Source organism: Uncinocarpus reesii, genomic scaffold (assembly GCF_000003515.1).
Source record: "Uncinocarpus reesii 1704 scaffold_3 genomic scaffold, whole genome shotgun sequence".
NCBI lineage: Eukaryota > Fungi > Ascomycota > Eurotiomycetes > Onygenales > Onygenaceae > Uncinocarpus > Uncinocarpus reesii.
In genome coordinates, this window is record NW_003052498.1 from 2,066,727 (window position 1) to 2,081,158 (window position 14,432).

The 14,432-nt window shown below is 53.5% G+C and overlaps 5 protein-coding genes across 5 annotated transcripts; 3 read left to right on the top strand and 2 right to left on the bottom strand.

Annotated features, from left to right (window-relative positions):
- Window positions 1-1,038: 1,038 nt before the first annotated feature.
- Window positions 1,039-2,635, bottom strand: UREG_05482 (uncharacterized protein; the record flags this gene model as incomplete). The annotated part of the gene is made up of 5 exons (XM_002584747.1): window positions 1,039-1,133; window positions 1,202-1,411; window positions 1,444-1,563; window positions 1,639-2,183; window positions 2,508-2,635. The coding sequence occupies 5 exons, from the start codon at window positions 2,633-2,635 to the stop codon at window positions 1,039-1,041; spliced, it is 1,098 nt and encodes a 365-aa protein (XP_002584793.1).
- A 967-nt stretch (window positions 2,636-3,602) lies between these two features.
- UREG_05483 (uncharacterized protein) lies at window positions 3,603-6,937 on the top strand (the record flags this gene model as incomplete). Its single annotated transcript, XM_002584748.1, has 8 exons — window positions 3,603-3,646; window positions 3,720-4,114; window positions 4,170-4,258; window positions 4,325-4,805; window positions 4,916-5,486; window positions 5,537-5,957; window positions 6,024-6,186; window positions 6,267-6,937. 8 exons carry the CDS (start codon window positions 3,603-3,605, stop codon window positions 6,935-6,937), a joined length of 2,835 nt encoding a protein of 944 aa, XP_002584794.1.
- A 1,478-nt stretch (window positions 6,938-8,415) lies between these two features.
- UREG_05484 (succinyl-CoA:3-ketoacid-coenzyme A transferase 1) lies at window positions 8,416-10,134 on the top strand (the record flags this gene model as incomplete). Its single annotated transcript, XM_002584749.1, has 3 exons — window positions 8,416-8,421; window positions 8,576-9,758; window positions 9,821-10,134. 3 exons carry the CDS (start codon window positions 8,416-8,418, stop codon window positions 10,132-10,134), a joined length of 1,503 nt encoding a protein of 500 aa, XP_002584795.1.
- Window positions 10,135-10,447: 313 nt separating this feature from the next.
- Window positions 10,448-10,939, bottom strand: UREG_05485 (uncharacterized protein; the record flags this gene model as incomplete). The annotated part of the gene is made up of 1 exon (XM_002584750.1): window positions 10,448-10,939. The coding sequence occupies one exon, from the start codon at window positions 10,937-10,939 to the stop codon at window positions 10,448-10,450; it is 492 nt and encodes a 163-aa protein (XP_002584796.1).
- A 279-nt stretch (window positions 10,940-11,218) lies between these two features.
- UREG_05486 (uncharacterized protein) lies at window positions 11,219-12,401 on the top strand (the record flags this gene model as incomplete). Its single annotated transcript, XM_002584751.1, has 3 exons — window positions 11,219-11,242; window positions 11,315-11,764; window positions 11,826-12,401. 3 exons carry the CDS (start codon window positions 11,219-11,221, stop codon window positions 12,399-12,401), a joined length of 1,050 nt encoding a protein of 349 aa, XP_002584797.1.
- Between the last annotated feature and the right edge of the window lie 2,031 nt (window positions 12,402-14,432).

The window sequence follows — 14,432 nt, forward strand, 5'->3', positions numbered from 1 at the left end:
AAACCGTACCTACATCCTTCACGTTATTACAACAGACAAGAGGAGAACAGCAGAAGATGCCCGAATGCACTGGATGGCTCAGTTGTCAGTTCCAGGACAGGTTGTGAGCAGGCGTTGGGCGAAGCGGATTCAAGGGCAACTCGCAGCAAATGCGCAGGAATGACGTCTTTGGAGAGACCGTACCCGAAGGTTGAGCCAGTCAAGTGCAGGAAGAGGCTTTGGATTCGATCTGGGCGGGCTGGCACTCTGCGGCTTGGGGAAACCGGCTGCGAGACTGCAAAGGACGGGGGAGAAGGACAGTTACAGGGTGCAGGTGGCCGTTGGAAATCTCCCTTTTTGATGATTATTTTAATTCTCCCCCGTATCCCCTATAAATAATTCGATCCACAGAGCGCAAAAAAAGGGGCTCCTTGTGCCAAACTACACTGGTCTTTGTGGGCGATCTTTGCGAGTGAGCCGAGCTTCTACCAGATGTTTCACGGAGCTGCACGATTGCTTACAGTGTTTCCCATTCACCGTCGTTTCGCTACAGATTGCTTGTTGTGTTGAAGATGAGCAGGTGGTGAGGTAGAGGTACCCAGCTCCGCACCTGACATTGGGAGGCACGGAGGTACTGGTACTTCAGGACATGTGGCTTTCTAGAAGCGGGAAGGAATACCGCACAGCCACTGTTGCTGACGTCATCCATAAATGTGGCTCAACTGGTCATGTGAGTGGCGTAATAATTGGCGATTATGTAAGCATATCTTTGTTAGCCATGCGCCGTGTTGGAACGAGAAAGAGACCGTAGAGGCTTGTTTGATTGCATCGTCTGCGTTGCTGTGAGAAGCGCCATGGGCGCGGTAGCCTGCACATCGATGACTACCGTCCACTTGCCAATGCTGACTCCTTGGAGGACGCGCTCATGCGCCGTATGGACGAGGAAACTATGTGACATTGGAATCTAATTGAGCTCAATTCCCCGAGCTGCCGTATACTACATGCAATAATTGGAAAAGGTAGGCAATGAGAGAACACCAGCCGGAAGACAATTTTGTTTTAGGATGCCGAGGGTTGCGTGACGGGCACGTCGATGCCGTAGTTCTGCTTTATCCTGTCTCGTCGTCTCTCCGCGTAGCCAGGCGCGTGGATTCCTGTAAGACGTATTAGCACGGTAAGCAAAGCACATCAGCCGGTCTTCCAATGCAATTGATCCACCTACCTCTTCCCTCCCCCAGCTCGGCAATTGTCTGTTCTCCAGGGCTTCGATAATTCGTTCGCAACGCCTCCCGTTTGTCAAACTCATCCACATCTGGATTTTCCTTGTATCCTCGAAGGCTGCCTCCGGTATATTCGAAAATGCCCAGCACAGTTGCGACGGTAGCGCCATATCCAATGACGGCGGGGAACGTGCGAGCTAGAACCATTAGATCTGTTCGATAAGAGGCAGTTGCGGAAGCCCACCTCGAAAGCCCATGGCTGCGCCGGCTGCGAACCCACCCCAGGCAGCATTCCAGTGGTCATCCTTTTCTCGTAAATTCGCAGACGCAGTCCTCACAAACTCATAAGCACCGCCCATTGTCGCTGTAATCAATGCCAGTGTCAGCCCTTTCATGATCGCCAACCATCTCGACTCTGCGCCGTGTCAAGAAAGCATACCGAAGAGGGTGACAGTGCCCCCCGTTCTGGTGAAAACACCCCATGGGCCAACGTTCTGTTTCGCGAGTGTATTCTGGATAGCGGACGTAAAAAGACCCACGCTCCCGGTGATCAGCGTAGTCCTGGCGGCCGCAGAGATAGCATCCCGTGGATGGTATCTACTCTGCTCTTCGGAGGAAGTCATGGTGGCTTGCGAGTCCAATTGAGAGGGTGTGAGCGGCGTCGAGATGGGTGCATCGAGTTGACCTGGACGTTTGGTTGTGAGCGGTGTCTTGGCGTTTTTGCACCGAATGTTCGCCCTGGGAGCGGCGGCAGAGCTTCCAAGCTCACGGGCAGCAGAGACAGACGTTGCAACATCCCGAGCTGTGCATTGTCCCCTTTGGCGCTTTTCGGGCATGAGCAGCTCTCTCCTGGGTAATAGAGGTCTTGCATTTTCAACTTGATTTCCGGCTCCCAACGCCGTTATTCCTTCGTGCTTTCCCTGCCCTTGGCTGTTGCCCCTCGCTATTGAAGCTCTGGTGTTTGGGGATAGAGTGCCGTATTGACTACAGGCTGTTCCCAAGAGCTAGACGGGTCTCCTTGAATTGTCGCTGCCTTTCCGCGAAGCTCTTCGTCTTTAACCCCTCACTCACGCCAGACTCTCTTTGCACCTGAACAGCTCTGGGAGGGAAACTCGCTTCATACTTGCTTCCAAGCCTGTGAACAACAACTCCGGACTTTTTGCATATACTTTGCCGGATGCAAAGCCACTCTAGACTCCATAACCTCGGGCGTCCAGGTAAGTGAACGGCTGCGCTCTAGTTGTTTTGCGACTCTGGCTGCTAACGCCCGCTTTCGGGACGCAGGGAAGACTGCACCCCGCTTCATACAAGATCTTCTCTGCTATGACCCAGCAAATCCTCCTGAATCCGGATTCAATATCCTCACGGATATCCCTGGTGATTGGCGGGATGCGGAGAACTATCCGAGCCTGGTGGCCCATGGCCACTGCATTCATCGTTTCTTGACGAAGGCGAACCAGACAAGGCTCCGAGAAGAGGACGGCAATATAGGTCGGAGCGATGTCTATAAGGTGTCTGCCGTTTGTATGCTGTGCCGGTATCACATCGAGCTGGCGATCACGAACATGACGCCGAGATCCGCACACCCAGAACATATCCATCACTTGGTATATGACCCCACAGTGCTCAAAAAGAATGGCACAGATACCCAATTTGAACCACAGCCGCAACAGGTTGAGCATTACGGCTTTGTGTGTTCTGTTTCTGACTGTGGAGCAAAGATATATGTGAAGATCTTTGCTCCCTATCTCAGACCCCAATGGGTGGCTGTCCTGTCAGATCAAAGACTGATCACAGAGCGCATGGAAGAGTCCTTAAGGCTCTTTCCTGATCGCTTAGAAGGTCTCAGTACTCCGCTTCCCATCACAGTTTTAGCCACTCTAAAGGCATATGTTGATATCGCTCTGCACCAGCCGGAACGGAGCCGTGGGATAGGGTTGGGAAACAAACGCTTCATAATCTCATTTGGTGTCAGAGGAATACCGTGCAAAGAAATCTTAGAATTCATAGGGTTTAGTTTAAAGGTACAGAACCTATTTTTTCCTTTGCTCTTCCCCCATGGCCTTTATTTGTGAATACGATGCGATGAATGCTCGTTCTGATACGTTACGTGAAAATACGGTTATAGGAAGAACACGATTGCTGGCAGCCACCTATTCCAGTTATTTCTTCCACCTTGCCATATCAAGATCCTGATCGCATCTTTCTTGACGACATCTCGAATGAGCTTCTTGCGTTGATAAAGCAGCGGCCTGAAGCCGAGAAAGAAGCCTATTTTGTAGATCTTTCTGCGGAACTCGCCTCCATTCAATTCAGCTACCTGCTCAACTCAAGCAACTGTGCGTGCTTTCCGGGTCCTACTCGCTGCTACTTATGCGCTGACCGAAACCGACAGACACAAGGATGCATACCTACCCAACCAACGGGTGGAATGAGCCCCAGCCCCCGTAAGTCACCCTTCATTATGTCTGCTACCTTACAGGAGGAGACATCTGGCTAAAACTCGAGAATCTCTGATAGGTTTTACCAAGACCTGGGGGTAACAGAAGATATGTCCACTGAACTGATTCTTGACGCTTTTCATCAACAAGTATGGTGTGATCCAGACCGAGCTTCCTACTACTTCAAATGCCTACGCTCCATCGGCAACTGGAGAGGAGATATCGAAGGCAGAGGTATAGCTCGATTTGTCGAACGGCAATTCGCTGAGGGAAAGTACCCCGAGCACGAAATCCCCGAGGCTTATCGCTATTTCCACCTTGATATCACTGATGGCAGTCTCACCGATGATACGATAATTGGATCGTTCTTTGCGCGATTAGAAGATTCTCCTGACGAGGCAGAGCCACGGAAGCGTCTTGCCAAGATTGGTGAATACCGCCGCAGCCATGCGATAAAGGCAGTCGCAGAAGAAAGTAGGCTTTCCCTTCCCGGTTCTCATCATTGGAGCCCCGAGTCTAATCTGTGAAGATCTATCCAACGTGCAAGAAGCGTTGGATTATCTCGGTGCCAATGAGAATACCCCGGACGACTTCATTATCTCGATGTACTGTGCAAAGGTATGACATGGCCCTACATTGTGACCTGGGCGAACTTCTCGTTCTAATCGCTCTCTACGGCCCTAGGTCGACGATCTGCCAGTCGCAATTACGCTTGCGAAACGTGCAGTTTCAATGATCGCTGAAGCGCGAAACTCGGAGCGATTAGAATACTTTCTTCGTACTGATGAGATGCAACCACCGGAAATGGACATTGGAGATGCCTATAGACTCTTTCAAATTTCTGACCGGACAGTGGATGATGATTCTATCCTTGCTGCCTTCCAAGTTTTCGCCACAGAAGACCCCGGACAGGTCGAGCTTTATCGAAAGGCGCTTAAGCTTATTGCTGATGAAACACAAAGTGTACGGCTGAAAAAGGAGCTTGGGGAGGATCTAATACCGGAAGACGTTAATCTAAACGAATGGCCTGTGGGTTTGCGGAATATCGGCAACACATGCTACTTGAACAGCTTGCTCCAATATTATTTTACGCTCTCACCGTTTCGAGATATGGTCCTTTCTTCTGAGCAGCAGTTAATGGAGCTAGATGACGAAAGCTTGCAGCGTAAGAAGGTCGGATCGCGCACAGTATCTAGGGCGGAAGTTGAGCGAGCACAAAAATGTACTGCCACCCCTCCCTGCTTAGCCACCATGAGAAGCTAACAAGTCATGAAGTTCTTCGTGAGCTCAAATCGCTATTTGAAGATATGACCACGTCGCCAACGCGCTACATAACTCCAGGCCAAGAGCTTGCAAGGTTGACACTTCTTAGTTCCACAAATGAGGCTGAAATTCGACGCAAGTCGCTGGCCGGACCTAGCTTGCCAATCTACGGTCCTTTTCTACCTCCAGACATGGACCTTAGCGGGGCGGGACACTCTGCCAAAGCATCAGGAAGCGAAGATAGCGAGACAACTCTGGTACCTCCTTCGAGCAATGGCGAAGCTGGGGACGACGATAAAGAAAACGCAGATCCTCATGTGCCGGGGGCCGTCATCGACCATAGGAGCACGGAGGCTAATGGGATGCGCGAGGCAGACGAACCTCAACCAAAGGCGATGAACGCCCCCGATAGACCACCACCTGTGCCACCTCGACCAGGCTCTAATGACATGAAAAAGGAATTGGAAATTGGTGCCCAGCAGGATGTGACGGAAGTCATCAACAATGTACTTTTTCAAGCACAATGTGCTATCAAGCCCAGATCATACGATGAGGATGGTGGGCAACTTGATATCGTTACAGAGTAAGTCAACTTCGCCTTCAGCGAGTTACCTAATTAACTATTTGCGTCAGGCTTTTCCACGGCAGGACCAAGTCATATATTACGACGCCTAATGGTGTTCGCTGCAAAGAAGAGACATGGTCCGATATCAAGGTGGATGTTGCAAGAGAATCTAGTGATATATACTCGGCTCTTGACGGTGCTTTCGATAAGCAGAACGTCCATGTTGACGGTGCGGACGCGGAGCAACACGGTACTATCAGCGCTCTTCCACCTGTCTTGCAAATTCAGATCCAACGGGTGCAATTCGACCAAGTCCAGATGAAATCATTCAAATCAAACAACCACTTGGAATTGAAAGAGACGATATATCTTGATCGATATATGGATGTCGGGGCAGAACACGATATTCAGAAGCAGCGGGAAGAGAAGTGGCGTTGGAAGGCGGAGCTGCAGAGGCTCGAGAACCGTGCACAGGAACTTCAAAACGAGGTGAGATTTCACTTTTTATTTTCAGCTTGATTTTATTTTGGAAAATAGTACTAAGATTGATTTCAGACTGGCCCTCTGTCGGTTACATTTGACAGCGTAAGAGGCAAATTACGAGAGTTGATGCTTTTGCAAGACAACGCCGAGGGTGACAACGATACGATTGGGATCGACGAGTCAACATTGACTCTCTTAAGTAAATTATCGGAGGCAGCTGAGGCTGAAAGACTTGGTGAGTGTATATAACCTTACTATCATTTGTTTCCAGCTTGGACGTTTTGAGGGAACTATAAAGGCTGATTTGACATTCAGGCATCAGGGAACGAATCGCCGAACTCAAACAGCACCTCGGTGGCCAGTTTGCTGATAACAAAGACGTTGTCTATCGTTTATATGCGGTATTTATTCATCGGGGCTCAGCATCGGCTGGCCATTATTGGATCTATATCTTCGACTTTGAACGGAAGATATGGCGTGAGTACAACGATGAACAGGTGTCGGAAGTGAAGAAACTGTCGACAATTTTCGCACCGCAGACAGGTGCCCACTCCCCGTCACCGTATTTCCTGGTGTACGTCTACGATTCTCACAAGGAGCGGCTTACGCAGCCAATTTTCCGAACTGTAAGAGACATACCCTCTGATACAATGATGACGGATGCGCCAGCGACGGAAACGGACAGACGTCCTCGGTCGATGATCAGACGTCCTGCCAGGCGAAGGAGTTCGCTCTCGCATGAGATGGTACGTGAAGACATGGAAATGGCAGACGCGCCACCAACCTATGAAGAAGTAACGTCTTCGGATCACCAGGATATGGGAAATGATGAAAGCGCGATCAACCGACAACCCAGTAGTTCCCGTCAGGTCTCTGTCGAGTGTGCGGCACCCGTGGGTCTCGAAGGTATGGGAAAGGCTCATTCCCCCATCCCAAAAGACCGTAATTCTCATCCGCCATCTGGCGAGGCCGCGGCCCGTGAATGACGGACCAAGGACGTTACTGACATGCCAAGTGCGGAATGGTAGGAGTGAACGTTTCGGCCAAAGAAGTTGAAGTAGAAAATTCTCCGCCGCGGACCCATCTGAAACGGAAACACTAGGGCTTGCCGTTTTGGCGTTCTATTTTTATCTGGGATTCAGATCGCGCGGTTTGCTTTGCGCTCGTGTGTCAAGTTTGCGATCTGAAAGCGCGCCTGGGTATGTTTATTTCTAGTATCAACCTCTTGATTCCAGTGGGTCCATGGCGGGTGCATACCGGGACGGGGTTCTTTTTCAAGGGTTCAGCTTTACAGGCTGGGAATGGGACATGCGAATGACAAGTACCGGAGCTCTTTAACTTGATACAATAGCCATTCTGTGCGTAATCTTACAATAATGGTTAATGGACTGCATGGACCAGCAAGCTCAGCATACATCCATTGACCATCACGGCTTCTTGCCATCACCTCGCTGTCCTTTGCCTGGGCGGAATTTAAACCACGCTTGGCAGGGGGAGCGTTTAGCAACGGGAGTTTTGCGTGGCGGCAACGTCGATTATTCCGTCTGGTCTGTTGCTCCAGCGGAGTGTGTAGACTATGAAGAATAGGCCTGAATACTCTGGAATCACATCATCCATCCAACATCATTCATCTGCTTCGTTTCTGTGGGCGATTCCCGGCGTGCCGAATCGCCCGGGTTTGCCCGACGAGTTGAGCGCGGCAAGCAACGGAAGCGGGTTTCGGCGCCGAAAAGGGGGGCCGGGTGTCATCTCGGGGTCAATCGTCCTGGGATGGCCCCCATATTTGGCGACAGGACGTGATTGCGATATGTACATATAGAGTAACTTTGCAGAGTAAGAGGATTATCAAGGGCCCAGGTTATTTATATGCCGTCTCGAAAGTAGAGCAATCCACGGTGCCATCCGGGGTGGCGTGGGAAAATGGCTTTGCCGGATATCAAGACCAGCCTCACGCTAAGCAGGGCGTTGCGAGGACAACGAGGGAGCGTTCCGCCCTTCGCAAGGCTGCCGTATTCCGCCCGCTGGCCTCGCCCTGGGGGGTTTCTCAGTGTCTTTTGGATCTCATCCGAGAATCCTCATCCGTAACGTGTGTGTTTATGCCTACGCTGGTTCCTGCAAAAGACTCCCGTCATTTGAATTTATCCGTGGACCCAGTGTCCCGCCTCAAGCTTAGCTTCCTGTGCTGTTCTTTCGCCCCTCCCCGGGTGGACAGGGTTTGCCGGGAGAAGAATTGTGTCAGAGGGACCGCTTGCCCGAGCATCGGAACCTTTCTCTTGCGTCGTACCAGGGCACCCCAAGTTCCAATTCCCGAATTATCTGAGCGCTTCGATCGCCGGCGGATTTGTCAGACGGGTTTTGCGGGGAATTCAGCGCAAAAAAAAAGGGACGGTTTTATCCGCCCGTGTGGACTTTTTTGTTTCTCTTCTCCCTCTGCTTGATTTCTTCAGAGAGGCAGACCTTCACCATGCAGGTACGAAACTCAATCAGATGCTTGCGAATTGCAAGGCAATTTGCTGCAAATCCCATCAGGGTATGACGCTCTCCCGCGTTGTTGTGTGTTGCTTTTTCTTTGGAATGTGGCCGGGGCAGGACAACTCACTCGTTGCTGACACGAGCCGATATAGCATCAAGGGTTCCTCGTTCGGGGGTTCTCGAGCACCTTTGCCCGCAGTGCCATCAACAAGGTCGTGCCGTCTGCCGAGGATGCCATCAAGGATATGAAATCCGACTCGACGCTGCTGGCGGGAGGCTTTGGGCTCTGCGGCGTGCCCGACACGCTCATCAACGCTGTGCACAACAACCCGAAGATCACGGGCCTCACGGCCGTCAGCAACAATGCCGGTGTCGACGGGGCCGGGCTGGGCCTGCTGCTGGCGAGCGGGCAGATCAAGAAGATGATCGCGAGCTACGTCGGCGAGAACAAGACGTTTGAGCGCATGTACCTCTCCGGACAGATTGACCTGGAGCTGACGCCGCAGGGCACCTTGGCCGAGCGGTGCCGTGCTGGCGGCGCTGGGATTCCAGCCTTTTACACGCCGGCGGCCTTTGGCACGGTTGTCCAGACCGGCGAGCTCCCGCTGAGGAACAACGCCGATGGCACGGTGGCGCTGTACGGCACGCCGCGCGACGTCAAGGTGTTTGACGGCAAGAGCTACGTGATGGAGGAGTCGATCAAGGGCGACTACGCCTTCGTCAAGGCCTGGAAGGCCGACAAGCTGGGCAACTGCCAGTTCCGCTTTGCGGCGCAAAACTTCAACGGCGCCATGGGCCGCAACGCCAAAATGACCATTGTCGAGGCGGAGCACATCGTCGAGGTCGGCGAAATCGATCCGGCGTCGGTGCACCTGCCGGGCATCTACGTCAAGCGGGTCATCCAGAGCACCACCGAGAAGAAGATTGAAAAGTACACGTTCGCCAAGGAGGGCGACGAGGCCGACATGTCTGCGCTGGGCAAGGGAGACACGGCCAACAAGCGGGAGCGCATCGTGCGCCGCGCGGCCAAGGAGTTCAAGAACGGCATGTATGCCAACCTGGGCATTGGGATGCCGATGCTGGCGCCCAACTTTGTCGACCCGTCCGTCGAGGTGCAGCTGCAGTCCGAGAACGGCATTCTCGGTCTCGGCCCGTATCCCAAGAAGGGCCTGGAGGATGCGGATCTGATCAATGCCGGCAAGGAGACCGTCACGCTGCTGCCCGGCGCATCGTGCTTTGGCAGCGATGAGTCCTTTGGCATGATCCGATCGGGACGCATCGAGCTGACCATGTTGGGCGCGATGCAAGTGAGCGCCAAGGGCGATTTGGCCAACTGTACGTGTTGAAGTTGAACCCGGCGAGTTGCTGTTAATCTACTAATGCTTGCATGTTTATAGGGATGCTGCCCGGCAAGATCAAGGGATTCGGCGGCGCCATGGATCTCGTCTCGAACCCGTCCAAGACCAGGGTCGTGGTCACCATGGAGCACACGGACAAGAAAGGAAACCCCAAGATTCTCAAGCAGTGCGAGTTCCCTCTGACGGGCCGAGCGTGCGTGAGCAGAATCATCACCGAGCTCTGCGTGTTCGACGTCGACTTCACCAACGGCTTGACTCTGATCGAGCTGGCGGACGGCGTGACGGTCGACGAGGTGCGCGCAAAGACAGAGGCGCCTTTCAAGGTTGCCGACGACGTGAAGCCCATGCTTTGAGCAAAAAAGAAGTTTTTTGTTTGTCCCGTTTTCGACTGAGCGCAGGGGGGATTTCAGGGTCTGGCGATTCCATTTTGATTCATCAAAGGTTGTTTTTTACGTAGAGATGCCATATATCTGTGGATTTGCGTTGTATAGCGTTGTGTATGTATAGGATATCACATATCATGCTAGATTATAGGCTTGAAGCGTATCGTCTGGATGCCGCCAGGGGCTTTTATTTAGTTACTGTTGTACAAACTCTGATGAATCAACATCAACCTCCAAAGCACGTAATATACACTCCAGCCCTACATCCTCTATCCCTAGATTATCACTTCCACCGTAAAACCCCGCCCAACTTCTTCCCCATCCGCCCCAACCACCCCCGCCGCGGCGCCTCCTCAAACTCCTTCAACAAGCCATCGTAGTAATCCGGCCGACTCGCCGGGTACCGCAGCGAGTTCGGCAGCGGGTATTTCCTCTGGTACCGGTTCTCCAGCAGGGCGTAGAGCGCATTGACATTGTCCGACGTGAGCAGCGGCGCGTCGCCCGCGGACGACTGCTGGGCCGGGGAGGCGGCGGCGGCGGCGGGGGATGAGCGGCGGAAAAGCTGCGACCAGCGTGACTGCGGCTGCTGGGGGGATGGGGTTGGCGGTGCGAGGCGGGATTGGAGGTAGGCGTGGACGGAGACGGAGGCAGGGCGGATGGCGTCTGCTGGCCAGCGGGTGAGCAGGCGCTGGATGTGGGTTGCGATCTGGGCGCGGGAGAGCTGTGGAGTGGTCAGAGGGGGACGTGCTGGGGGGGTGCTGGGGGAGGCGTACATTCTTCATGGCGGGAGCGAGCATTCACTGCTCGGGAGATGTTTCTATCATCTTGCTCATGGAATATGTTTTCTATCTCCAACATGAATTTTGGTGACAAAGTGCCAGTCACGTGCCAGGCTTCCGTCTGATCCCAATCCAGTCGCCACCAAAGACGCTCTGCATCACCGCTCGCTCTCCTGCACGGCGCTTCTCTGCTTCTCTGTCCTGGCCGACGACTGTCGCTCGCTGTGCCTATAAAGTCCCGTTCCTGCAGACACAAACCCCCGTTTCCTGTGGCCATGAGCTCGCATCGGTATCAGCGCGTACGTCTGCATCCTGCTACGACAGCACCACCCCCTTTATATCGATAGAGATGGCTCACTGACTTGGTCCAGGTCGATGGCCGCGCTGATGACGATGACGACCATCCCCCGATGCCCGATCCCTCCGCGCCCTATCCTGTTCCTGCCTCCCCGCCCCCGTCCTTCCATTCCAGAGCCTCATCACCCTCGTCGAGGCCGCTCTTCTCCCACGACCCCCTCCATAGAGACACCGATCGGACGCTTGCAGACGCATTCGATGGCGGCGAGGACGACTCCGATGGCGACGAGGAGATCGATGACCGGCAGCGGCTGATGAGGGGAAATCCCTCGATAGGAGATGATCGACACGCAGAGGCTCCCACCAGCTCCAGACAAGCATTCGCGTCAGGAACCTCAGCCGTACCGCCAGCGTTCAACAGCACACCGTCCGGCGCTGGGAGAACCATACGGCCTGCTCCGAACGATGGCGTGTTTGCAAATCTGGCTGCGAAACCGGACGGGGAAAAGGACGATGGCCTCCCGGTACGTATCTTCTCCCGGTGCACAATTCGGGCCACGGCCGCGTTGCTAACATGGTGACTAGAGCTACGAACAAGCCGCCGCTGATGCTACTCCCCCCTACTGGGAAACTACGATCATTGCTCCCGGCATGTCCTCGGACGAGGTGTACGTCGACGGCCTGCCGGTCGGGTCCTTCTTCTCGTTCGTCTGGAACGGCATGATTTCGACATCCTTCCAGCTCGTCGGTTTCCTCCTCACCTATCTCCTTCATACCACCCACGCTGCCAAAAACGGCAGTCGAGCAGGTCTGGGCCTCACCCTCGTGCAATACGGATTCTACATGAAGCCCGGGGGCAGTCCCGACCCCTCGTCGCCAACGGGTGACTCTCAGTTCGTTCCGCCAAATCCGAACAGTCACGATTTCGTACCGGAAGATGGCAAGTTTGATTCGGGCGACTCTCCGGGAGGAGTCTCTGGCATCACCACGAGCGAGTGGATTTCCTATATTCTTATGGTTGTGGGATGGTTTATTTTGATCCGCGCAATCAGCGACTATCTCCGGGCGCGGCGGCATGAACAGCTGGTTCTACAAAGCCCCGACAGGGGTCTACCCGTCCCGATCATTGCTGAGGGGGAGCGGCCAGAGCATTCTGTGTAAATATGTTGACTGACTGGCTACTCTCCAAACGCTCGGCTTTGGGCTTGACCTAATGAAACGAACATGAGAAGGCGTGTGATTGTTTTTATATTCCATCTCTTTTTTGGGGGGGAGGCGGGGGCGTTTCCGGTGTTTTGAGCTGAATTGGTTGAGAAGTCGAAATCGCCGGTACATTTTCGCCGCCGTCCTCTCATTCTTAGCCGTGGAGGAGTCCTTGCTCTCCGTTTTCCCTAGATACCAGGCATATAATCACATACACTCGGATATATCTCCATGTATTCTGGCCCTGTAAGCAGCATAAACCAACCCTCCCTGGATCCGGCATTGTGTCAGATCGAGAATCGCCAAACACGGAGGCGGCTGTCGTCAATCTGAGGCGCAGCAACTGCATCATCTCGGCGTCTCTAAAGATGTCAGATCCGCAGCGCTGCAATTGCCCAATGTCCGTTCGTATCGTGTAGCCCCCATCGCCGGCTGTTTCCATGCGGGAGTCAAAGAGGTAAGTTTGTAGACTCAGTAAAATCACAGACTGGCGAGCGCCACGCTTGAGGATGATGGCATTGAGTATATGATATAGAGATGCCATAAGGCACGATCGATATCTTGCATCTGTGAATAAATATCATAATCCAAAGAGTGGCATCCTGCAACCTGACCCCATAGTTAATTGGCTGCCTGGCGTCCCGGTGGCTGAGCTCTTTGTCGCATCGATTCCGTGCTTTGAAGTCGCGGAATTCCCGTTGATTGCCCTGCTTGCTCGACAAACAGCGTGATGCGAGCCCTTGCAAAACATCCACCGCAGCAAACACAAGAGACTAGATCTCTATTCCCTTGATAGACTTTGGCCCGTTATCCAGACATTGCTCCGTCCTCAACTCAGACTCCAGTTCGACTCTACATGGCGCGCACCAGCCAGGATCAAGCCCCTCCTGCGCCCTCTGAGCCCGTCGAAGCCAGGTCCCTCCTCTCATTCACGACCCTGGCCTCGAATCCGCCGAACTACCCGCGGAATCCAACGCAGGAGGCTCTCGAGCCGCTGGTATTGTACATCGTGAGAGTTCCGGGAAGCAAAGGTACCGAAGTGCCCTTTTTTTCAGCAAGGGCTTTTGTGAATTGCCCAATGATGTTTACAAACGTTTTTGCTGGTGAAATGGGGGGATAATGCATGCAACTAACTAATATGCTGGGTTTCTCATAACCCAAGCGTGTGAAGCATAGATGTTTTCTTGTCGCCGCTGAAGCCGCCTACGAAGTCTAGCATCTCCCCCGAATCGATCAATGCGTCGCTCTACTTTTGTCACGTTGCGGGTCCCGGAGACGAAGCTCTTCTGCAGGATATTGAAAAGGAGAGAAAGGTGGAAGAGGAGAGGAGACGGCTGCAGCTGCAGCTGGAGCGGGAGCAGGAGCAAGAACAGCAAGGCGATGATAAAAGCAAGAATGACATGTTTGCTCTGTTGAACCGCGTGCGGAGGAAGCCTGTCCCTGGAGCAACACCCCTACAGCTTGATACAACGGCCGGCAGCGCGCTACAGGACACACAGTGCTTGGAGACACCGCAACTAGAGAGCACGGGGCGCAAAAGCGCAGATTATCCGTCTGCCCCAAGTGCAGCTATCATTGCGGAGCGGGCGGTGCAGAGTGCTGGGTCTACAAATGTGCCACGGCCATGGGAAACGGAACGGCCGCTGCCCCCAGCCCCGCCAGCGCACCGGATATCATCCACCCTGCATGACTTCAAGACGGCAGATACCCGTGCAAAAGGGTGGAGTAAACTTGCTACTTCTCCGGGACCTGTTCGAGAGAGATTTCATCGCCTCCGGAGTAGCCTGGAGACGGCCCATGGACGAGCCAGCCTAGAGAGCGAACGTCCTACGTTCAAGCCCAAATCTCCGGCCAAAGGTCGGCTTGGAGGGATTCTGCACTTGCCGGGTGAATCTACAGGCCATCCACAACCTTTCAAGCCGAAACGCAACTGTGACGGTGCTCGCAAATCTCGAATATCTCCACCTTTTCATATCACATTGATACGAA